This window comes from Leuciscus leuciscus (genome assembly GCF_965113295.1).
Source record: "Leuciscus leuciscus genome assembly, chromosome: 20".
NCBI lineage: Eukaryota > Metazoa > Chordata > Actinopteri > Cypriniformes > Leuciscidae > Leuciscus > Leuciscus leuciscus.
Window position 1 is genome coordinate 12,024,133 of NC_138744.1, and position 22,524 is coordinate 12,046,656.

General features: G+C 36.1%; 3 protein-coding genes and 1 long non-coding RNA gene across 5 annotated transcripts; 3 read left to right on the forward strand and 1 right to left on the reverse strand.

Moving 5' to 3' along the window:
- Positions 1-485: 485 nt before the first annotated feature.
- rbp5 (retinol binding protein 1a, cellular) lies at positions 486-3,327 on the forward strand. The gene is made up of 4 exons (XM_082149791.1): positions 486-842; positions 1,706-1,890; positions 2,064-2,165; positions 3,255-3,327. Exons 1-4 carry the CDS (start codon positions 767-769, stop codon positions 3,306-3,308), a joined length of 417 nt encoding a protein of 138 aa, XP_082005917.1. The 5' UTR covers positions 486-766; the 3' UTR covers positions 3,309-3,327.
- A 2,663-nt stretch (positions 3,328-5,990) lies between these two features.
- On the reverse strand, positions 5,991-13,998 carry LOC309483778 (tumor necrosis factor receptor superfamily member 5). 2 transcript variants are annotated; one of them, XM_082149767.1, is made up of 8 exons: positions 13,740-13,998; positions 12,316-12,441; positions 12,068-12,223; positions 11,101-11,194; positions 10,031-10,107; positions 9,759-9,875; positions 7,611-7,712; positions 5,991-6,463 (listed from the first exon to the last, which is right to left on the reverse strand). In XM_082149767.1, exons 1-8 carry the CDS (start codon positions 13,762-13,764, stop codon positions 6,294-6,296), a joined length of 867 nt encoding a protein of 288 aa, XP_082005893.1. In that variant the 5' UTR covers positions 13,765-13,998; the 3' UTR covers positions 5,991-6,293. The 2 variants fall into 2 exon arrangements, with proteins under 2 accessions (XP_082005893.1, XP_082005892.1); XM_082149766.1 differs by having other exon boundaries at positions 10,022-10,107; positions 13,740-13,995.
- Positions 8,565-9,661, forward strand: LOC309483788. Its single transcript, XR_014200646.1, has 2 exons — positions 8,565-8,750; positions 8,807-9,661. It is a non-coding gene; the product is annotated as an uncharacterized lncRNA (long non-coding RNA).
- Positions 13,999-16,442: 2,444 nt separating the features above from the next.
- On the forward strand, positions 16,443-22,369 carry LOC309483767 (complement C1s subcomponent-like). The gene is made up of 11 exons (XM_082149750.1): positions 16,443-16,551; positions 16,718-16,916; positions 17,088-17,268; positions 17,386-17,508; positions 18,296-18,489; positions 18,580-18,727; positions 18,936-19,057; positions 19,381-19,456; positions 21,076-21,201; positions 21,294-21,377; positions 21,477-22,369. Exons 1-11 carry the CDS (start codon positions 16,481-16,483, stop codon positions 22,226-22,228), a joined length of 2,076 nt encoding a protein of 691 aa, XP_082005876.1. The 5' UTR covers positions 16,443-16,480; the 3' UTR covers positions 22,229-22,369.
- The last annotated feature ends 155 nt before the right edge of the window (positions 22,370-22,524 follow it).

A 22,524-nucleotide genomic window follows, 5' to 3' on the forward strand; every position in this document is an offset into this window, starting at 1 on the left:
TCTGTTTTATTTGATTTCAGTTCATGTTTACCTTGATAAATGAGTTGAGACTTCATGGTGGTTTCAAACTGTTTCTAGGCCTACATCTATCACCACATTCAGACTGATATTATTTCTAAAATTGATTTAATTAGCTGAAAATGCAAAATGCTCAATTAGCATTCACTGATTACAGATCACAATAAAACAAGTTTTCTTTTTTCTGACACTTTATGTAGTCTTATATTTGCCTATTTAATTGTTGACGCCTAGTTGGCATATTTTAAAGGGGTACGGACATAATGAATCATTCTTTTAGTGTGTATTTTATAGAGTTACAATTTGATAAGCTCTGGAAATCCAGTCCACCTCCCCTTAATGCCTGCAAATCAATCCCAAACCTAGAGAGGCTGGATTTGGCTATTTGTTCTGTTCAGAATGAGATGGTTTGGGAGGAGTCACCGCTGCTTTCGGGTTTACTTACAGAGGACGAACCTCAGATCGGTCAAGGCTCATTGTGCAACGGAACATCACGGAAAAGTTTCCCGGAAACACTGACCACGGATTCTGCTCGGTACACTTCGCGTGCTGTTAGTAGGAAACGGCGTCAATCGAGATATTATTTAACCAAATTAACTAGCATACAATGCGATAGTGCTGCCTGGAGACACGGATAGAGATCCAGATAACCAGAAGGAAAAGTGAGCCAACAGCAGAGCCACAAATCACACACAGTTTAGTTAGATTCGATTCGATTCGATTCGAACGAAAGAAATAAAAACTGAGAATGTCTAAACCTAATTATACTGGCATTTACCACATGGTTTCCCAGAATAATTTTGAAGAATATCTGGCGGCTTTGGGTAAGCAAAAATTTTTTTAATTTATTTTATTTTATTTTATTTTTCTCTCTCCGTTTTGCAATCTAAGAGCATATTATGATAAGTGAGCTGCTCTAGTATATAAAGAGTCTATTCTTACTTAACGAACCACAGTGACTCGCTTTGATTGTAACTTGATGCTTGTTGACTGTGATGTAGGCTACCTCAAACCTTTGTGTGAACCTGATGGATGCACCTCCCTTTATTCTGGGTTAATGTGATGAAATATAGTCTAATCATCTTCTTGCCGTGGGGAAGAAAGCCTAAACGAGATCATAGCATTTTAGTGTGTAAATTATTATTATTATTTTCAAAGTGAAGAAACGTGCCTGACCCTGCACCGTTTATCAAATGTATTGTTTCTGACCTTGTAACTGGTAACCCATCCTGCTGTTATGCACCTAAAAATGAACAATTCCCTCATATTGTTGCAAAATCGTATGAATCATTATTTTTTCTGTGGAACACAAAGTGAGAAATGTTCAACTTGCTTGCCACTTTTTTCATGCATTTGCAATAATGGAGCTTTTGAGCTTCAAAAATAACAAGCAGCATAAAAGTATCATAAACATTATTCATACATCATATTCCAAGTCTTCTGAGTTCACACAATAGTTTGTGTGACAAATAGTTTTTGTTTCTCACTGATAATCTTCTCCAGTGGCTGGTAAACCTCTGCAACCAGAAAAATTGAATCAGTTAGTTGAACTCAAAATCATTATGATTCCAAAACAAATCTTAAATATTCACCTTTTGTGTTTCACTGAAGAAAAAAAATACAGTTTGGAATAACACGATTTTAAATCAAAATGCTTTTCATATAATATTTCTTCTCTTCACATCAGATGTTAATTATGCATTAAGAAAAATCGTCTGCATTCTGAAACCCAGTAAACATATTGAACATAATGTGAACACTGGCGAAATGAAGATAAAGACAGTCACCACCTTTAAGAACTTTGACATGGACTTCACTTTGGGACAGGAGTTCACTGAGGACCTGGGACCAGTCGATGGGAGAAAGTGCCAGGTCTGTGGGTTCTTGTTTTGTTTGCACTCCACATTTTTATATTATTGTCTTTCTGGTCAACCCATTTGTAATGTATTTGTGGGAAACCTGGGCCCGTTTTAAAAGGAACAACCACCAGACAAAGGAGTGTGGTATGTGTGGTGCTAATGGGTAATGCTCTCAATATGTTTCAGACCACAGTGGACTGGGACGGTGATAAATTGGTCTGCGTGCAGAGAGGAGAGAAAGAGGGCAGAGGCTGGACACACTGGTTAGAAGGAAACATCCTTAATTTGGTAAGCAAGTAGGGTTTGTGCTGGGCTTGGAAAAACTGCTTTACATATGCAGTGGATATGTTTCCAGTGTTTACTGGACTATAAGGTTTTGATAAAACTGTATGAAAGGTTTTTAAATAACATAGAATTATAAGTGTGTTTGTGTATAGCTTTTCTAGGTAAAAAATTATCTTTATCTTTTTATCATTTCTAAGGCAGTTATAAAAAGTGTGAGAAAAGCGACAGGCCACAATGAAAAGGGTAGGTGAAAGAGGAGATGAAGAGGAGGGAATTAAATGAGACGAGTGACGGGGCTTTTGTGGGATAGTTTAAAGAGACACTGCTCTTTTTGTGTTAAACTTTAGTTACACTATTGTTTAAAAGTTTGTGGTCAGTAGGATTTTTTTTTTAAAGAAATGAATGGTTTTATTCAGCAGGGACACATAGCATTGATCAAAAGTGACAGTAAATACATTTACAATGTTACAAAAGAGGTCTATGTCAGATAAAAGCTGTTCTTTTGAATTTTCTGTTTATCCTGAAAAATGGTTTCGACAAAAATATTAGGTAGCACAACTGTTTTGAATATTTATGATAATAAGAAATGTTTTTTGAGCACCAAATCAGCATATTAGAATGATTTCTGAGGAATCATGTGACAATGATGTTGAAAATTCAGCTTTGCCATCACAGGAATAAACGACATTTAGTCTATTAAAATACAGTTATTTTAAGTTAATTTGTATGGCATTTTTGATCAAACAAATGCCTTGGTGAGCATAAGAGACTTGCCTTGACTTGAATAAATCTTGCCTGGTTTCATTTAACATATCTTTTAATTTAAAGAAATAGTACATTCATTTTAGGAATAGTTTCCATGGAGCAACCTGGTATTCAAGGCTTTACTCAGAAGCATAATGTTGATGGGACCTTCTCTGAATGTCTCCAGTTCTTGGGTTAATCCTGAACGAAGCTTTAATCACTGGACTACTATGTATCTCTTTCAATGTCCTTCATCCTCTCTCTCTCTCTCTCTCTCTCTCTCTCTCTCTCTCTCTCTCTCTCTCTCTCTCTCTCTCTCTCTCTCTCTCTCTCTCTCTCTCTCTGCAGGAGATGAGGGCTCAGGGTGTCACTGCCAAGCAAGTCTTTAAGAAGGCTGAGTGAGGATGGAGAGAGAGAGGGAGAGAGAGAGAAATAAAGGGGCCATTTTCTGGGGGTTTTGAGCTCAGATTGTTCTTAGAGCTCAGGGCTCAGAAAAAGGCAGTATTGCCACAGTGATTTGTTCCTGATCCACAACAAACAGTTGAAAACTACAAACGAAGAAATTGGTTCCCTCTCTATGAATTGTTTCAGCTTTTAAAGCACAGTTTTTTTCCTCACAGTTGCAATCAAACCAAAATGCGAAGATCAAATGAGATCATGACAATAGCACCCTGTTACCCTCTTTGGACATTAATGAATGGTACTATAAAATATGGATCAGGCTGGATTCATGGCACCCTAAAATTTATATTATTAATGTTATAGATGTTTACAGTAAGCAGAAATAGTGATTAAATCAGCCAGTGGTTTAGTACAGCTTTAATTCTTGATTCCAAAATTATTTTTAATGTCCGGTGTCCTAATCCTGGATTGGCAAATGATTGGATAATATTGGAGTTAATAAATCTGTGTGACTGAAATTTTGATTAATTGCTGTAGTCAAACATTGTCTAAAAGTGCTGAAATATGTATTGTCTGAAATTTTAGGTCATGTTATTGTATTTGTCCACTCTAGAATACAACCATTTATATTACCAAAAAATTCTGTTTGTATGAATATATTTCTTATCAGAGCATTACTAATAGCAATCCTTCTTTGCGGTAATTATTTTCAGTTACCAGTAGTTATTTTGTAACAGGGTTGGCCCAAATAGTCTCATATTCAATAATTGTGTACAGGTTTGACTATACTTGTGAGGGCCAATACAATGAAATATCATGACAACCAATTAGTAATTTGACTGGTCTTCACTAGTTAAAAAGGCTTTTAAATCAGCCAAAACATGTTTTTATTTCAATCTAGTGTTTTGCAGGTTTCTGGTTTAGAGGGAGGGGTTGGGTTACATGATAGAAAATATCATTGACCTGATATAAAATCAATGGAAGTCTATGCAATGTCTTCAATAATATAGTGAATCAAATGGGTGAGTTTATACACACACTTGGATTCAGCAAGGATGCATTAAGGCAGTAAAGACATTTATAATGTTAATTTCTTTTAAAATAAATGGTGTTATTTTGAATTTTCTAAGAATCCTGAAAAAAAGTTTCCACAAAAGTATTAAAGGGATAGTTCACTTTGAAATTCAATTTTGGTATGTTTTAGCTTACCTCAAGGGGATCCAAGATGTAGGTGTCTTTTTTTCCGCAGTAGTTTCAATTTTTATATTTTTAGGTCAAACCGTTCTTGTCTGTCAGTCATATAATGCAGGTCGATGGTCACTGTCTCAAAGAGCAAGCACAGAGTCCAAATTAAAACAATTCCCCATCGTCCAAATTAAACAATTCCCCATCGTAAGTACACATTGATGGCCCAAGACACGAAACGAGCGGTTTGTGTGAGAAAACGAACAGTATTTATATCGTTTTTACCTCTTGAACACAGCCACGTCCAAGTGATCTGAGAGCGCGGGCGGGTATAGATATATAGCCTACACTAGATGTCGCATTGGCTACTGCGAAACCGTAGCCAATGCGACATCTAGTGTATATATCTATACCCTCCCGCGCTCTCAGATCACTTGGACGTGGCTGTGTTCAAGAAAGTAAAAACGATATAAATACTGTTCGTTTTCTCACACAAACCGCTCGTTTCGTGTCTTGGGCCATCAATGTTCACTTACGATGGGGAATTGTTTTAATTTGGACTCTGTGCATGCTCTTTGATACAGTGACCATATACCTGCATTATATGACTGACAGACAGGAACGGTTTGACCTAAAAATATCAAAATTGAAACTACTGTGGAAAAAAAGACACCTACATCTTGGATGCCCTTGAGGTAAGCTAAAACATACCAAAATTTAATTTCAAAGTGAACTATCCCTTTAAGCAGCACAACTGTTTTGAATATTGAACCAATAAATATTTCTTGGTGAGCCAAATGAGCATATTATAAGGATTTATAAAAGAATAATGAGTGAAGACTGGACTAGGCCTAATGATTGCTGAAAGTTCAGCTTTGCCATCACACAGGAATATTTCAAAATATTACTGTTTATGTGTTCTCTATTTTTGATCAAATAAATGCAGCCAAGGTGAGCACTTAAACTAGGTATAGCGGAGGATGTTTTACTTCCTGGTGGGTAACCTATACTATATTGGTCCTCCTAATTGTCAATCATTCTGGTGAATCAATCAAACTTTTCGAAAAGTGGAGAGGGTGGGTCTTATCTAAAATTTGGAAAGATCCTCCGCTATACCTTTAAATTTTCTTTCAAAAACCTTACCTTTTGAACGATATATCTTTCAACCAGCCAGTTACAAATTAAATGGCTTCCACCTTGCAGTTCCCTCATTTTGCCTCTAGGGTTCGACAAAACACTTGGAAAAGGAGTTTGCTAAGAATGATTATTTCAATCACCAATAAAGGACAAGCTTGTTTTGGCGCATATGTTTTGCTTTGTAGTGAAGTACGTGCTTTTGACCGACTAACAGGTTCGCCAGTGATATTTAATTGTGAAAATAACTGTCTAACAGATGTTTAAAGGAACAAGCTTAAAGTCTATTGCGCCCTCTTCTGGTAAGACATGGTGTGACACGTGTTAGTCTTCATCTCTTTGCTTTGTACATATTTGAATCCGTCAAATACAACATTTTTATTAAACAACATTAACATAAAAAAATATATATATATTGTACCTGTTAACTAAAGACAATGTTAAGTTTTTGATTCATCTTGAATATTGTAGAATGTACAGTAGGCCTATTAGTTGTATTTTTACTGTGAAAAATAAAATCTAGTTATTTACATACATTATTTACACACATTTTACCAGAACAGAAGTAAAGCTTCTACAGATAGATAAAACCACACTTTAGATTTTTGTTAATACACATTATTCTTCACTGTATATTTGTCAGGTTAATAATATGGAGTTAATGTGTCAAAGTTCATCGTTCCATTCAGACTCCTGTGGTTGCGACTGATAAAGGGGTTGATGCGTGCTGTCTGTATATCCATTTGCGGCAGTTGATTGGCAGTATTTTTCTGACATCATCATTGACATCACTCCATCACACTGTATGCTACTGTCCATGTCTGTGTAATTTTCAGCTGAGGAAGAAAAAAATTATTGATCAGTGATTGGCTCATCTCAATATCTAATCATTTTTGTTTTCTTTGAACTTATAAATATTTTAAACTCCCTTTACATGCTTATTCCGATATTCTTTTACCAGAGTGGTCTGTCTTAGCATTTCTGTTTCAACAGCATCAAATTACGATCATTTCTGAAGGATCATGTGACTAACAATAAAAGTCCAATAAATGTGACTAACATGTGAAAAATGTCCAGATCAGGTGTAATCAGTTTCTCGTAAATTCGCCTTATGAGATCAGACCAGAAAAGCTGCTTACTGTACAAACCGGAAACTCTGTACCTGTTGTCACAATATGACTGGTTTAAGAACAGGATGCGATTCAGGCCCTGTGTTTAGCAGAGACATCAAATACTTTATCGCCCGCACCAAATTAACGAAGGAGGAAAGTGTAGGAGTCGTGGGAGGCCAAAACAGCAAAACCCTACTAGATTATTTGACATGCAGTGAAAGACAACGTCTATGTGGTTTTATATCCTCCTGTCTATGAGTTGATAAGATCAGACGAGTTCAAAGGAAACGGCACATCGTTTTATACAGTGACGCAAAGCCATATCTGAAGTCATCACAAATTTGGTATTGCTCATTTTGAAACTCTCCTGACTGTATTCATTCTGTAGGAATGTTCGGTAAGATTCTAGAATGCTGTGTGAGATTTCCAGGTAACAGCTTTAGAAAATTAGAGGTACTGGGTTGATGTGATTTGTGATTAAATTCATTATTTTGTACAAATACATTTCAAATTTCAATAAAAAAATTGTTGGCAATTTTTCTGCCATTGTGCGGAGTCAGCATTGGATTCAGATAAATGAAAATACAGTAGTAGAATAATCTGCTTTTCTAAATATTTATTGCCTGCTTTACAGCCCGGATTTCATAATGTCAATGACTAAAGATAACACTTGAGAACTGTGAGTTAATATGTATACTGTCTTTAACCTTTTCAGGACTTTTTCCCCCACACCCTCGTAAATAATAATGTATGCATAACTGCTTGCATTGCATTTTAAGCGGTTCCTACAATAATATACATATTGTAAAACATTTCTACAAATATTAGTTCATATGTGTGTGATTATCAGAGGGAAACTCGAGAGTTTTACCTTTATGTTTGTCACATTCTACACATCTCTCCATGTCAAAGTCTGCAGGGTATTTCAGGATGTCTGGAGGAAGCACTGGCGAGTTGGGGCTTAAAGAAATCTCTGAGAACACACATGCACAACATATCAAATATATAAAATTAAATTTCCTTCACATTTAACATGTATTGTTGATGTTTAGATTTGCAGTTTCATTTACAGTATTCTGTATTTTACTTACAGCAACAATCGTCAGATGTTTTTAAGAGAGATTGTTGTGCAGTTTACACCACATTGATACAAGTCTGTGAACATGTATGTAGAACTGATAGGATGTGGTTTACCAGCATCAGTTTAATCATAGCATCTTGTGCACTAAGCTAAAAGCATTTGACAGCACACAGCAGAAGCGTGCATGAATGTTTTTACTGTACATTCACCCTGATGTTGAAAATCAGTGACTGCAGCAGATGTACTTAGATATTGCATATTAAAGGATTTCAGAGCAAGTTTATCCATCCCTCAGTGACTGGCAAAGCATTATGCATTGCCTGTGTAGGTATGCATCTAGTATTAGAGACAGGGTTTGGGTTTTCCGATCAATCAAATCTGCTGTTACTGCTACTGTAAATTACCCTTTTTATGTATGTCAATGCAAAATTCTGCTTGTCTATCAAGGACAATTCAACCTAGATATACAACCTACAGATCTGATATGAAGTCAAGACTTTTTTGACCACTCAGTAGAAATGCTTATCTCTGAACACGCTACAGTCTTATATCTACTACGAAGCCCCAAAGGGACATGGTGAAGGGGGAAACAAATTAAATGGGAGGAAAAATTATTTGTCAATGCTTTTGGGTTCTATTTATTGTTTAATATTAAATAAATAATTGCAATTATTCACGCTCTCACACACACACACACACACACACACACACACACACACACACACACACACACACACACACACATATACTTGTATAGTTTTACACATCAGCCCAGTCTATTCTGTAAAGTTAGTGATACGCAGAGTCTGAGTTTATTGCTCATTAATCTGACAATAAATGTGTCACACCCAGTTTTTCTTATGGACACCCAGATACTTTTTTTCTGGCTACGCTAGTGATATTGATATATATATGATTTATATAGGCTATGTATATGTACAATTGCATTTCCGTAGATATGAGACTGTGGCATGTTCAGAGACAAGCATTTCTGCTGAGTGGTCGAAAAAGTCAAGCTGACTTCATATCAGATCTGTATATTGTCCTTAGATTTGTTCTTTCACTCTTTCATATGCTGATGATTCCGCGTGTCGAAGCGCGTGCACATCTGCTAATTAGAAAGCAAGGGCATTCTGGCATAACTTCACCTCTCTTTCTTGCACTTTCGCGCGCTCTCTCGCTGTCTAAATATGTGCTGTCAAAATTGATTGTAAATCGTGAACATTAAAGCTGCAATAGGTGATCTGGAAAATGCTAACTTTAGCCTGCTAATGCTAGCATTGAAAGCATACGATCCCACCCTTCCTGAAAATCGCTGCCCAATCACGCCTCCTCCAAAACACATGAACGCGCACAGACAAGAAGCGAGATGACCGTGACCAGAGACAACGTGAATCATGTGTCATTCAGCGGTGAGAAAACTTTACAGTAGAGTACAGTGAGGGGAGAAACAGAAGAAGCGCTTGCTTCCATACATACATAACGTTATGTGATTGTGAAATTATTCCAGTTGAGATTCAGAAGTTGAAGTATTTCAGCTTTATTTGCGATTTCAGGACATGGTGGCAACAGTCGAATCTCACTGAATTATCTGCATAGGGCAAAGTCAGCGGTACATAGAACTGTAAAGTTGGGTAATTTGGTAATTTGGGAAAGTTAGGTAATTTGCCTGCCGTTCTTGCTCTGTCTGCACAGTACGTGAAACGCACTGATGACGTATGATGTCTGCGTGAACAGGCTGCGCAGTGTTATGCAAACACACGTTGGCTGAGATGGTATATTCATTCGGACCAAATGTAATGATTGAACGAACATTTTATTTGCTAAAATGTTATTTTATATATATATATTTTTTTTTACCTTTAACGTGATCCTATTCACAAATTAACAAACATTCGGCTTCACAATAAGAGAGCTAATAGGCTATGTTACACTTACCTGATCTTTTTGACTGATGTTTGTTCCTCAAATACATTATAAACAGGACCAGAAATACAATTAAAACAGTAACAATGATCCCTGCCCACAGGCTAGCAGGTAACACCCAAGAACAAGCTGAAATAAAGAATAACAAAGTGACCTAAGAGGCACAGACATGTCAACTCTTTTTAAATGAATAAATTAATTAATTTGATTGATTATGAAAAAATACATTGAACATGGTGACATTTCCTATAAAGGTAGCCTATAGAGAGACTTACATGTCGTACATGTTTTAATAGGTCCACACACAGCATCTGATTGGCTGGTCCCAGGAGACACTATATCTCGACCTAAATCCTCACAACTGTAAAATGACAGAGGATGTAATTGATTTCAGATGGGAAACTTTATAAAAAGTTGATATACTTCTAAAGTTTATATAGCCTAGCTACTGAGCTAAGGAAAATAATAATGTATGAGTGTAATGATATATTTCTGAATTGCGGGTAGGCCTACTTTGTGTACGTGTAGAAAAAAGGGAAAGAAATATTTGTGTGTATTAATATGCCAAAGAGAGGTTGAGAAAGGAAGCGATACCTACCCACTCTCCTACACAGTGTACGCACGTCTATACCTTCTTTTTTTTTTTTTGAATGGAAGCGGTTTAATTTTGTGTAGGAGAATTACGCAAGACACGTTTACGTAAAACCAGTCATGGTAAATTACATACAGTAAAAGCTATGTATTCCCCCTCTGACTTTTCTTTATATCAGATGGAGGTGGAAAAGAAAGGAGCATTATAGGTGAAAAATGAATATATATATACATGTAGAGAAAAACTGACAACTTAGTGAACTTAACATGAACTAACAATGAACAACACTTCTACAGCATTTATCAATCTTACCTTATGTTAATCTCAACATTTACTAATACGTCTTTAAGATCTAAAGTTGTATCTGTTAACATTAGTTAATGCACCGTGAACTAGTTTATGTTAGTTAATGCATTACGTAGTGTTAACAAATGAGACCTTATTGTGACGTGTTACTAAATAATAGCAGAAGACAAGACATATTTGGTTGTATAACTTGGGTATAATCATTAATGTGAGTCAGAAGCTTCTGATTCCAGCAATAGTTTCACAAGAGATCATTTCAGTTTAAAAGTATTGTAGTCATGTAGTCATACTGTCATGTGTGTGGGGGGATTTTTTTTAATTTATGAGAAGTGTTGTGTTTCTCTGTCAGTCTGCTCTAAATGTGTAAATTTGAGTCTCACCATTAAATCATTTGAGGAAAAATTTGTTTGCTAATACATTTTTTTTTATAAACTGCACCTTGTAACTAACTCTCACCGTGTATGATTTTTGCAGCTGGAAATGTAGTCCTCCACATCACTGTAGGTTCCCTTTAGACAGGGACTGCACACAGTGTCACTCTGGAACGTGTCTGCAACACAACTTCAGTTATTCAACATCCCTCCTGCCACATGTTCCAGTCCGAACACTCTGTGTGGTTCAGACCATTGCAGATCTTCCGACAGGTATAGCCACAAAACACATGCTTTAATGCAAACTCAACTGATTCCTTTTTTACCTGTCAATATATATATATGAGTCATTGTGGATATTGTGGCAAAGCGTAGTATTATTTTCACACGGTTCATGATTGGTTTAATTCAGGTTTAGTTTCCCTTCTCAGAGTCTTTGAACCAGCTTTCAGAGTCATCACACTGAAGAGGACATTAACTCAGGAAGACATATTGAAGGATATATAGATGGATTTAAGCAAGTGTATGGCTAACAAGCCACTAAATAAGGGCTACAGCTACTATAAGGATGATTTTTGGTTGGAAATTGACAATTGTATTCCTTATTGTAGCAACTGTCAGAGTTTTTAAAAGCGCACAGTGAGTGATTTCAAAAGTCACATTTGTGGCATGACTGCATAATTTATGTAATTAACATGAGAGTTTAGTTGGAGTTTTTTGGATTTGTCTACAAATTGATGTCATATATATATATATATATATAGGTGTGTGTGTATATGTGTGTGTGTGTGTGTGTGTTCATAATGTGTCTGTTCATGTGTGTCTTGTAACATTATTTTACTTCATTGACAGATACAAAACATAGTGTCAACTCAATATAGACATTTTTTTTTACACATATTTATAATAGTTTTATTTTTCACCAAAAAATAGATATCTTTATATTTTAATAATATAAAGAAATCTATTTATTTTGTTATATTCATCAGAGGTCTGTCGCATCCAAAATTTTGAAAAAGCTCTGCATCACTTAGGCAAAGGTAGATACTTACGCTGACTGGTGACCCCTTTTCCTGGAGGACACGTGGAGACAATTTTGCAGTGATCACAGTGGGAATCGCTTCTATGTGTACAGTAGTATCCCTGCTTACACTTGCACTCCGTGTTTTTGTCTGGCTCACACTCCTTTACCATCTCCAAGTTACTGTCTGTCACACACATACAAAAAACATTACTCCCTGAAAAAGACATGTAGCATTATTTGTACGGGAAAAAAAAGAGTAAAGGAATGTGAAATTACTGCTGGTGCACTCCCTGCAGGCTCGACACTCCTTCATGTTATTTTCCTGATCAGTAAATGTATGACGTGGGCAGGTTACACACACTGGATCTGATGTGGCATTACATTTGGTATCCAAATATTTCCCTGAAAAAGAAAGAGCGCTCAGTTTTTGCACAATACTCCACAATCACAAGAGAAGTCTATCTATAAACTACGTATTTAAAAGCCAATAATGCAGTAATTTGTTGAAGTTGCTTGCATATGACCTGAAAAGAGCAAAAAAAAAAAAATTTATTCAAACCCAGCACCATATTAGTGACTCTATTGGAAAATGTCTCTATGTTTGTTTGCCCATATAATGGAAGTCAATGGGGTTCAAAACAATAATATTGGACCCCTTCGACTTTCGATGACTAAAACACAATGAAACATTCTTCAAAATATCGTCTGTTTTCTGTAGAAGGAAGAATGTCATACTTGGGACAAAACAGGGAAAGTGATGACAGAATATTACTTTATCATTTTACATTGTATAGATTTCATTTCAGTAGATAAAAGAAAAGAAAACTAAGCAGAATATAAAATCAAATGGTGCTAGTCTTTCTCACAAATAAAAAAATAAAAAAATCACTTTTGCAATTATAACCAAATGTTGAAGTCCAAATGAAGTCTGTTCTCCTCAAGTTCAGAGGTTATCACATTAATTATGAACATCATGCACTGTGTTTTGTAAAAAAAAATACTTTTTGGCTTCGTTTTGAATTATATATAATTTTATATTTGAAAAAAATAAGCTTATTATTGTGAAACTACTTGATTGCTTGAGCTATCTTTCATTCAGTTAAAAACTGTTTTGTTATATAATGTGGTGCATACATAATTTTTATTCCATCTAATATATAATTATTTCAAATGAATACAGAATATCATCTGTTATGTTAATGCATAAATTCCGGGAACCATCAAAAGCTCTCTTGTTAGCAGGGTTACAGTACAGGATGTCCTGCATAACACTAGTGGGCTGATTTCACCTTGATGAAAACAATATGATGAGTAAAAATAATACCCCGTGCCTTACAGTCAATTGTATGAGAAGTTATGCTACTAAATTAGCATAGAACTCAAAATGAAATGAATATAAATGTAGGCCTACTTAATAATCTTGTCGCTGTAAAACATCGCAGTAAAGAAAAGATCAGTCATGATCGCTCTTTTTCACATATTGTTTGGTGAACTGCTTTCATAATGTTGCTTAAAGTTAAAAAAATTGACCAACTATAAGTGATACAATGATTAAAACACACTGTTATAGATTTCAATATTAAAACAGCATTCCAAGTAGGCTACATTATATATCAAAAATTATTTTAATAGAAATGGATAGAAACCCAAGCTCTTTTTAAATCAAAGTAATTTGTACAGTAAGGATATGAAAATCTCACCTTTCGGACATTTCACTTCTCCCATCTTGGCTACTTTCACTGTTGTCTCGGTTTGGTCCTTTCAGTGTGAATAGTTCTGTGCAGTCATATGAAGTCTGTCTACTAAACAATGAAAACTTGATTCTAAAAATAATGATTCTTCTTTTTGCGTTTCCAAGGAATTGATGATTATTCGGTCATGCTGACAATTGCGTCAGTTATCTTCTCTTTTCTCTTCTGTCTGTCTGTCGCACACACTTTTTGTGCGGTGTCTCCGTTCATCGGCTGCAGACAGAGGAATAATTTTTTTCTCAATTTCCTTTGTGGCTCTTTTTTCACGTCACCAACACTTAACCCCCTCTGTTAGTCTTTTTTTTTTTTTTTGCCCAGTTCACTGGAAAGCCCCACTACTTCTATCCACCCCTCTGCAATTGTGCTCGCATTCTCTCGCCTTCCTTCCTGTTCACACAGCATTAAGCCCCGAGACAGAGAGAGAATGTCAACACTGCAACAAGACCTTCATTTAGTGTGTGATTAGTAATAGTACTGAGAACAGCAGTCAGCATTATAGGACATCCAACTAAAACATCATGAGTGCTTTAAATAATATCAGGCATGATTAAGCTGTCAAAAGTTTGAGATAAGTTTCTACTTAACTAATTTACACCAAATGGAGGGGAAAAAAATTGAAGAGACAAAGGGTGGAATTTTTTTTTATTTGCAAAATAGATTTGAATGTACTGTTGTTATCTGCTCTGAATCACACATTTGTGTGATCTAAATGTCAGAAAAAATGAGGTCTGACATGAAAACCCACAGACACGTTTGTGGAAGATACTGTGTGTGTGTGTGTGTTCGTACTCTTTTCCTCATTTGGTCAGAACTGTTAGCAGTGTAGTTTCATATCATTACTGTACTCTCTAATGTGAACTGTTGGCGTCATAAAGATACACTTTATTTGAATGGTAACATGGTGTTACTGTATCTGAGGTATATTGCATACTGTAGATCAGGGGTTTTAAACTTTTTGATGCCATGGACCCCAAAATATAATCAACCCCTTTCGAAAACAATAGATTTTTATAGCTACATATTTTAATGTACATAGTCCAATTTATATGAAAAAAACATGAATGTGTAAAATAGCATCTAGACAATATTTTCATTCAAATAATGTCACAATGAAATAAAAATGGACAATTCTTGTTTTTTTTTGTTGTTGAAAATGTCAGTATTTATTATAAATAAATATAAAAAGAAATCTGAGAAGCTGTTTCACTTCTATATATCACAATAGGGAAGAAAAGACTATTGCAACTTCTGTTTAATGCCAACTTCAACATTGTATACATTTTCTACCCACATTAGTGTACTGTTAGACACATACAACTATGGCTGTCAAAAGAATAAAATAATTGTGATTTATCTCATGATTTTTAACCAACCTTTTGAAAGTAGATAAATACAATGAGAACTGAAAGGGTTCCGAAATGTTATTACTTTTTTAAACAAATTTTCTATCATTTTTTCATACAAACTTTTCCTCAGACTCAGACCCCCTAGCACATTATGTGCTCCCCTGGTTTTTAATTTATTTATTTTTTATAAAGAAGAAGCCAAACTCGAGGATCTCGACAACAACAACAACAGAAGTGGGAGTCATGGCTCGCACTAGAGACTTCTCTCTGTAATAGAGAACTATTTTACTTCCTTGGTTTTGTTAATTAAAGCTAGTTACACTTTCTGTTTTACTTCCTTTGATTGGTATCTTATAAAGCTTGCTTAGCTCATTAAAGTATGAAGCATTGGTAATTGTTAAATATTCTGTTGCATTGAATAAAGGTCAAGTGTAACCCATAAGCACATCTTCACAATTTTAAAAACTACACAACCTAAAAATAAAATTATTTCAATTGTTACTCCACTGTATAACCTTTCACATAGTACAGTAGTACACCTCTTTTAAACGACATATCAGAATTCAATTAACATGTTTAATGACACCATTTGACCTTTTTGTGTGGTTGTTACGGTAAATGATTGTTGGAAAAAAATACAAACAATAGAGTGCAGATAACCTCTTCTTCCTCTGTGCCCCCGTCTCTGTCTTTCCCCCATATACCTGCCCTCCTCTCTCCCTCTCTTTCTCTCCATTTCCCCTTTATGGGTCACCCTCACTTTCCTCTCTTCCTCATTTCTGACAGCAGAGGGCGTACTTACACTCAGGTCGAATAGCAAGCATGGATTTCAGCATTGCACTGAAGCCCATGCATTTCTGGCTGCACATCTCTGTTGTATAACTGCGCACAAGCACACGTTGTAAGTTAATTGAAATACTGTTTATATTAATAAAGACGTTGACTTTTACATTGAAAATAGTTTATTCATTTTTTCTATTTTTATTGATTTCTTTTTCTTCTTTTTTTTTACAGAAAATGAATGCAAAATAATTGGATTGATATATTGGTAAGTGTTCAAAAGTGTCCATATAGCCTACTTTATGTGGGGGCCACTGTACATACAAATCTTATATATTTGAATAACTGAGTAACTTTTAAACTTTAAATCAATGAATAAACAATGTAAATGAGGCTTGTATCTGCCCCCAACCATGTTCTGGAACAGCCGCTACATCGCCGCTACAGTTCACTTCAGTTCAGAGTGAACGCCCACTGGCAGATGTTGAGAAACACTCATACACTCAAGTATGTTGACTGTTTTTAGGGGAAAAGGGGGCTGGGGCATGATGGTGCAAACAGAGCATGAAAGTGAAAGTGCCGAAACAAGAGAGAACAAGTTATGTTTTAACACTTCTCATCATGATTGTTTGCTGGTATGTATTTCTCTTGTAGTCATTTTACAGCTAACCAAATATTGCATGGACTATATATCTACTGTATGTATCCAATGATGTAATCTTTATTAATTTATACCCTACTATTTTCTCCTTCATTCTCCATTATGAATTTGTTTTTTCTGACTTTCCCCTCCTTGTCCAGTGTTATTGTCCTCCTCCTTCCCGTTTGTGGGTCAGTGCCGTTGACTGGATGGTTGCAGTCTCCTGGACACCCACGAGGGTACGATCCCGATTCCAGCCTGACTTGGAAAGAGTGTGCTCCAACCGGACACAAAATCACACTCACTCTCATACATTTGGACCTGGAAGAAAGCTTTGAGTGTGCTGACGATTCCTTGAAGGTGTGTGTGTGTGTGTTTGAAAGAGGTTTTTTACAAAACACATACTGTATCTGCACACTTAGAAGAGCAGTTTTATGTGTATATAAAAAAAATACAAATGTTCTACAGTGTATATTTTACATAAATGATTTATATTTTATGTCTTTGTAAGTGACAACAATTTTTGTCTAGGTATATGTAGATAATGAGCTGCATTTCACTCTGTGTGGACGCAAGTCCATGAAGGAGCTGCAGTCGTCTATCAACCCTTTCCTCCACTCCTCCTCTGGTGGTTGTCTCTCTGTTTCATTTCTCGCAGACTACTCAAACCCTGAGAGACACACTGGATTTCGAGGCTTTTACGCCATTCAGGGTGAGTAACAGATGATGAGTAATACACTGCCTCCACGGCAGAAAGGATATGAGATTGTGAGTCATTGAGAATGTTATCTCAGCCAATGCTTTAACATCAAATTCTGCTGACTTTTAGATGTTGATGAGTGTGAGGACCCTGATAATGAGTGCACCCAACTCTGCAATAACTACATTGGAGGTTATCGCTGTTTCTGCAGACCTGGTTACATCCTTGACCCTGATAAGCACACCTGCCAAGGTAATGATTGGTTGCGGTCGAATGAGATTTTAAGACATTTTTACTGTTCTGTCATTAATGTATAACTACAAACGAACAAATGAGTAACGCATTATTAACACTCTAGTAACTTCTATTAATTAACAAGAAGCTCTGATTAACAAATTAGTAAGTAATAGTGCTTAGGCGAATGTGGTAGTTCACTATTAGCTAATCAATAACTATTTTTTCATACTTCCAAGAGAACTATTAAGAACTACTATATACAGGCTCATAAATTAACATGAATAATGCATAATGTATAATTAATTCTAGAGTGAAGATCATGGTAACGGTGATGGTGAAGATCTTTTCATCTCAAAATCTAATCGACAACAACCAATAGATAGAACCGATCCCCTACCCTACATTTCAATAAGCCAGTTCGCTCGGATATATGCCACAATGAGGAAGAAACTGTTGAGTTTCATCGTGACTTTTAACTCTGAAAGATTGAAAAAATGTCTTACAAAATGTATTGTTACAAATGGCCTTTTCAAATCAGTGATAGGCTTCAGTGATATACAAATAAAACACATTGATTTCTAAAACCACTTTTCTAATGTCTATTCAACAATTTACTTATTGTAGCCTAGTGTGCTAATGGTATTATTTTTTTCAACAAATATTTATATAGGCTTTGTGATTAGTTGTGATTAATTAGTCAGCATATCATATAATTAATTTGATTAATTTCTTATTCAGTTGACAGATTTAAGTTATACTTAATCCCTATAGTGACACGTGTTGTTTTCTTTCTGTCTGTTAGTTAGCTGTAATGAAGATCACACAGGCTCTACAGAAGGTGTGCTGATGTCACCCGGCCGGCCCGAGCCGTACCCTGAAAACTCTGTGTGTTCTTACACTCTGGCTGTAGAGGAAGGTCTGCAGTTTGAGCTGACGTTCACGGGCGTGTTTGATGTGGAAATGAAAGAGAATGGACAGTGTATCGACTCATTAACTGTATGCAACATGTTTTATACAACATTATATCTTTTTCTTTGTATTTCTCCTCATTGACCTTTTCTGTCTTTCTATACCCATTCCTCTTAGATTAAACCTCTCTCTGGGGAAGCTAAGACATTTTGCGGAAGGGATCTCCCTCCGTTCGTCCTCACAAGGTCTCAACATGTTGAGATTATCTTCAGGACAGACCATAAAGGAGCAAACCGAGGATTTAGCCTCAGTTACAAAGTGAAAGGTGTGGCTGTTGCCCCCCATCTTTAAAACTAATCAAGGATATACTGATTAGGATATAGGATATGTTCATGATTGGTGGAACCAAATGTAACAATCTGCTTTTGAAAAACCCACCACTTATACTGAATATTGAATATTGATTGTTGATTGAAAAGTGCTATGAATTGTTTATTTACATGTTGCGTTGTTGTTTATTTACTTTCTCTCAGAGATGAATTGTGTTGGACCTGTGACACCAACTTCTAGTCTGATTTCACAGCATTCTGTTTCTGAATATCCCACGGGCTCCAGGGTTAAAGTGAAGTGTGACAAAGGACATGTATTACAATCAGTAAGTATTTCAGACTGGTTTTACCAGGTTGAAGGGCGGCAGATTAAAGTTATGGGTTTGTTGAGAATCATTTTAGAAAATGTATTTTTAAATATATATTAAAACAAAGATGATTAGATTTAGATGAATTATATAATTAATAGAAATTTGTAAATACATTATTTATTTAGAAAAATATAACTTATTGAATAATTAATGGATTTAATTTAATTAATTTGGATAGTATGCTTTTGCAGTTAGATAATAGCAGTCAGTATGTACTTTATACTGTAATTTATGAGTCAAACCTTTTTAATAACTGCAAGTCATTCTTTGTTTCACAGAAGGATTCAGCTGAGGTTGAGTATGAATCCACATGCCAGAAGAATGGAAAGTGGAGTCCTGTTATCCCTTGTGAACGTGAGAAAATGTCTTCTTATAATGTCTTCTTTCTTGATTTCTGAACAAGTGGTGTTTTTAATATATACTTGGGAAGTTATCTTATATTTTTACCGGATAATTTTCCACCCTCACTTTGATCCTTAGAATTAAATGGGCTGTCTTCACTACCGGTGTCCCTGTATAGGCTACAGTTAATGATGTGATGTGATGTTACAAGCTCACAAAACAGCTACTTAGCTTTCATGTGATGAGCACACCAAGAGTACAATGCCCCAAAAATGTTTGGCAACTCTAGGCATATGACGGTATCACATTTTCATGTCACAATAATTGCTGTAGCTTTTATTACGGTATACGGTATTATCAAGATATTGAAATAAGTTGGTTATAAAGGTGTTGTCATACTATAATAGGTTTAATAACTTTTTTCTTATAACAAAAAAAGAACTCTGAACATTTAAATACGATAAAACAAAATACACAAAACAATACACAACAAATGTTTCAAACAGATTAAAGTGTAAAAGAATTATAAAGAACAATAGGTAACACTTTTATAATAAGGTCTCATTAGTTAGCATTAGTTTATGCATTAAAGGTTGTATCAGCGATTTCAGGCCCAAAAAAAGCCCCAAACATAAATGATCACATTCATCTAATCTTTCCTAACGATCCGCTAGCTGCCCGCCCCATATGCAGGCCGTCAAAAAAACGCGTCTCTGTAGGCAGCCTAGGCTCTGAGATCTGCTCACAAAAACAATTGGTTTCACCAACCACTCAAAACCAAAATAAATAGTGTTCCAACCAATCACCGACAGGGGGTGGGTGTTGTGAGGTTTTGCGCTAGCGCACGGCTGCACGCGAAGTCGGAGCTGAAGAAGAAGCCAGCGTCTATCAACGAACAGGAGAAATTGAACATGGCTGAGTCAATCCCCACGAGGAGGAGGAGGATTAGGGCGAGGGACACGAATAGTTATCGGGAAGGCTTTTGAAAGGTGGAGAGAACTTAAGAACTGAACTTTTTTTAAATCGGACGCCGAGGTTGCACTGTTTCTTCTGGACAGGTGAGTAGCTGCTAGTGCTGACTTGTTTGGATGTGAACTGTGTGTGAAAATATCCTTCTTGAAAAAATATGAGCGAAGCACGATCGTTTTTTTCATGATGCACGAAACGGGAGGGAGGGAGGGAGGGGCGAGCTAACTTGTTTGTTTGGGATCTCGCTTCAAACACAAACAGAAGTGACGTCACCCACAATCGCTGATACAACCTTTAACTAGCATTAACAATGAGCAATAACTACATTTGTTACAGAAGTTATTATTCTTTGTTAACATTAGTAAAAAAAAAACTAAAAAAAACTGTTCATTGTAGTTCATTGTCAGCTGCATTTCTGTTGTTCCTAAAGCGCCATCTACTGTCAGAGAGTGAAAGTGCATTTTTATTCATCGTGTCTCCTTAACTCGTTCTGCCATGCTTCTTATCCGCGTTGGGGTTGTTTATATCGTATCACTGTATATTGTACAGGCAGCTCATTGTGTTTGGAGACACATCCAAAAATACTTTTTTTGCATTGAGCTGAAATTTGTTAGTGTCATTAAAAAAATATTTTAAAAAACTCTTCTTGTTTTCCTCCTCAGCCGTGGATTGTGGCAATCCAGAGCTTCCTGAATTAGTGGAGCTTTCAGAAAATGATCCTCCAACAACTTATCTGAAACAAATCCGTTTCAAGTGCAAATCTCAGTATTATCAACTGGATAAAACTGGTGAGATGAGAATGGTTTATGTGAACATCATTGGTGTAATTTTATATAAAAGTAGTTAGTTCCACATCTTTGTCTGTCTTCCCTTTTCTCAGGTAGTTTTACCTGTAATGCTGATGGTAATTGGGTGTCTGATAGTGGTCAACAATTAACAGAAGATTTGCCTAAATGTGAACCAGGTACTCAGTCATCCTGAATACACCTATAAACCCAAATATACTTGGTTATCTTTCATATCTCTTTTTCATATATTTCATATTTCACTCTCTTTCTTTTAGTGTGTGGAATGAATTCAGAGGCCTCTTTTGGTGGCAGAGTCTTTGGTGGGAAACGAGCCAAACTGGGGCAGATTCCCTGGCAGATCTTACATAGGTTAACTCCCAGAGGTGGTGCGTCTCTGATCAGTGATTACTGGGCTCTAACAGCTGCTCATGTAGTAGATGGATATGAGGAAAACACCATGAATTGGTTAGGGGGAATAATTGATGCTCTGGACAAAAACGCTGTAATTATGGAGACAGAGAAGATCATAATTCACCCAAATTATACGACAGTTGGTAAGGGTAATGAACCAAATAACTTTGATAATGACATTGCACTCATCAAAATGTCTGCCAGGGTGACACTTGGTCCAAACATCAGGCCAGTGTGTCTGCCAAACAAAACAGATGAACTTGTGGCGGAGGGCACAATCTCAGGTTTTGGTAATAGAATGGAAGAAAAAATGAGTCGATATCTGCTTCATGGACTTGTTGAGATACATACACTTGATAAATGTGTTTCAAGAGGTTTACCTGTCACTCATAACATGTTCTGTGCTGGAGGAGATCGACTAGACAGTTGTCAAGGTGACAGTGGAGGTCCTTTGTTTTCCCCTGTTCTGGGCTATGGGTCTCCAGACAAGCCTTATCGTCTTGCAGGCATTGTATCATGGGGTCCTCCTGGATGTGGAAATAAAAGCTTCAAGGGCTACTATACTAAAGTCCAAAACTACCTGGATTGGATCAAAGAAACCATGGAAAAAAACTAACATCAGTGCACTAAAATTATATTCACCTACAGCAGTTGTTATTACAATGCACATCATAGTGTCTATCTACTATATCAAATCTGTTCTTACCATAAATGAATCAAGTTTTATACTCCTAATAAAATCATTTTCACATGTAAAGACATTCAGTTTCTTTTGTAAATAATTTTTTTCCATGAGTAATTCAGCATGTTAAGTGCTTACAGGTTTCCTCAGTCTGTGCCATCTTTTGGCTTTCCATGGCTTTTTCATGCCTCGTACGTTTGCCTTTCTAGATTTGACTTTCTCTTCAGCCA

Excerpts from the sequence above, each read along its gene's own strand:
- rbp5 (XM_082149791.1), top strand. The coding sequence starts at position 767 with ATGTCTAAACCTAATTATACTGGCATTTACCACATGGTTTCCCAGAAT. Across the intron at positions 843-1,705 it reads AGAATATCTGGCGGCTTTGG|ATGTTAATTATGCATTAAGA; the intron begins GTAAGCAAAAAT and ends TCTTCACATCAG. Across the intron at positions 2,166-3,254 it reads AAGGAAACATCCTTAATTTG|GAGATGAGGGCTCAGGGTGT; the intron begins GTAAGCAAGTAG and ends CTCTCTCTGCAG.
- LOC309483767 (XM_082149750.1), top strand. The coding sequence starts at position 16,481 with ATGAAAGTGAAAGTGCCGAAACAAGAGAGAACAAGTTATGTTTTAACA. Across the intron at positions 17,509-18,295 it reads TGATAAGCACACCTGCCAAG|TTAGCTGTAATGAAGATCAC; the intron begins GTAATGATTGGT and ends TCTGTCTGTTAG. Across the intron at positions 21,378-21,476 it reads TTTGCCTAAATGTGAACCAG|TGTGTGGAATGAATTCAGAG; the intron begins GTACTCAGTCAT and ends TCTTTCTTTTAG.
- LOC309483778 (XM_082149766.1), bottom strand. The coding sequence starts at position 13,764 with ATGGGAGAAGTGAAATGTCCGAAAG. Across the intron at positions 9,876-10,021 it reads TATTAAAACATGTACGACAT|CTTGTTCTTGGGTGTTACCT; the intron begins GTAAGTCTCTCT and ends TCTTTATTTCAG. Across the intron at positions 6,464-7,610 it reads AGAATGTGACAAACATAAAG|CTGAAAATTACACAGACATG; the intron begins GTAAAACTCTCG and ends TTTCTTCCTCAG.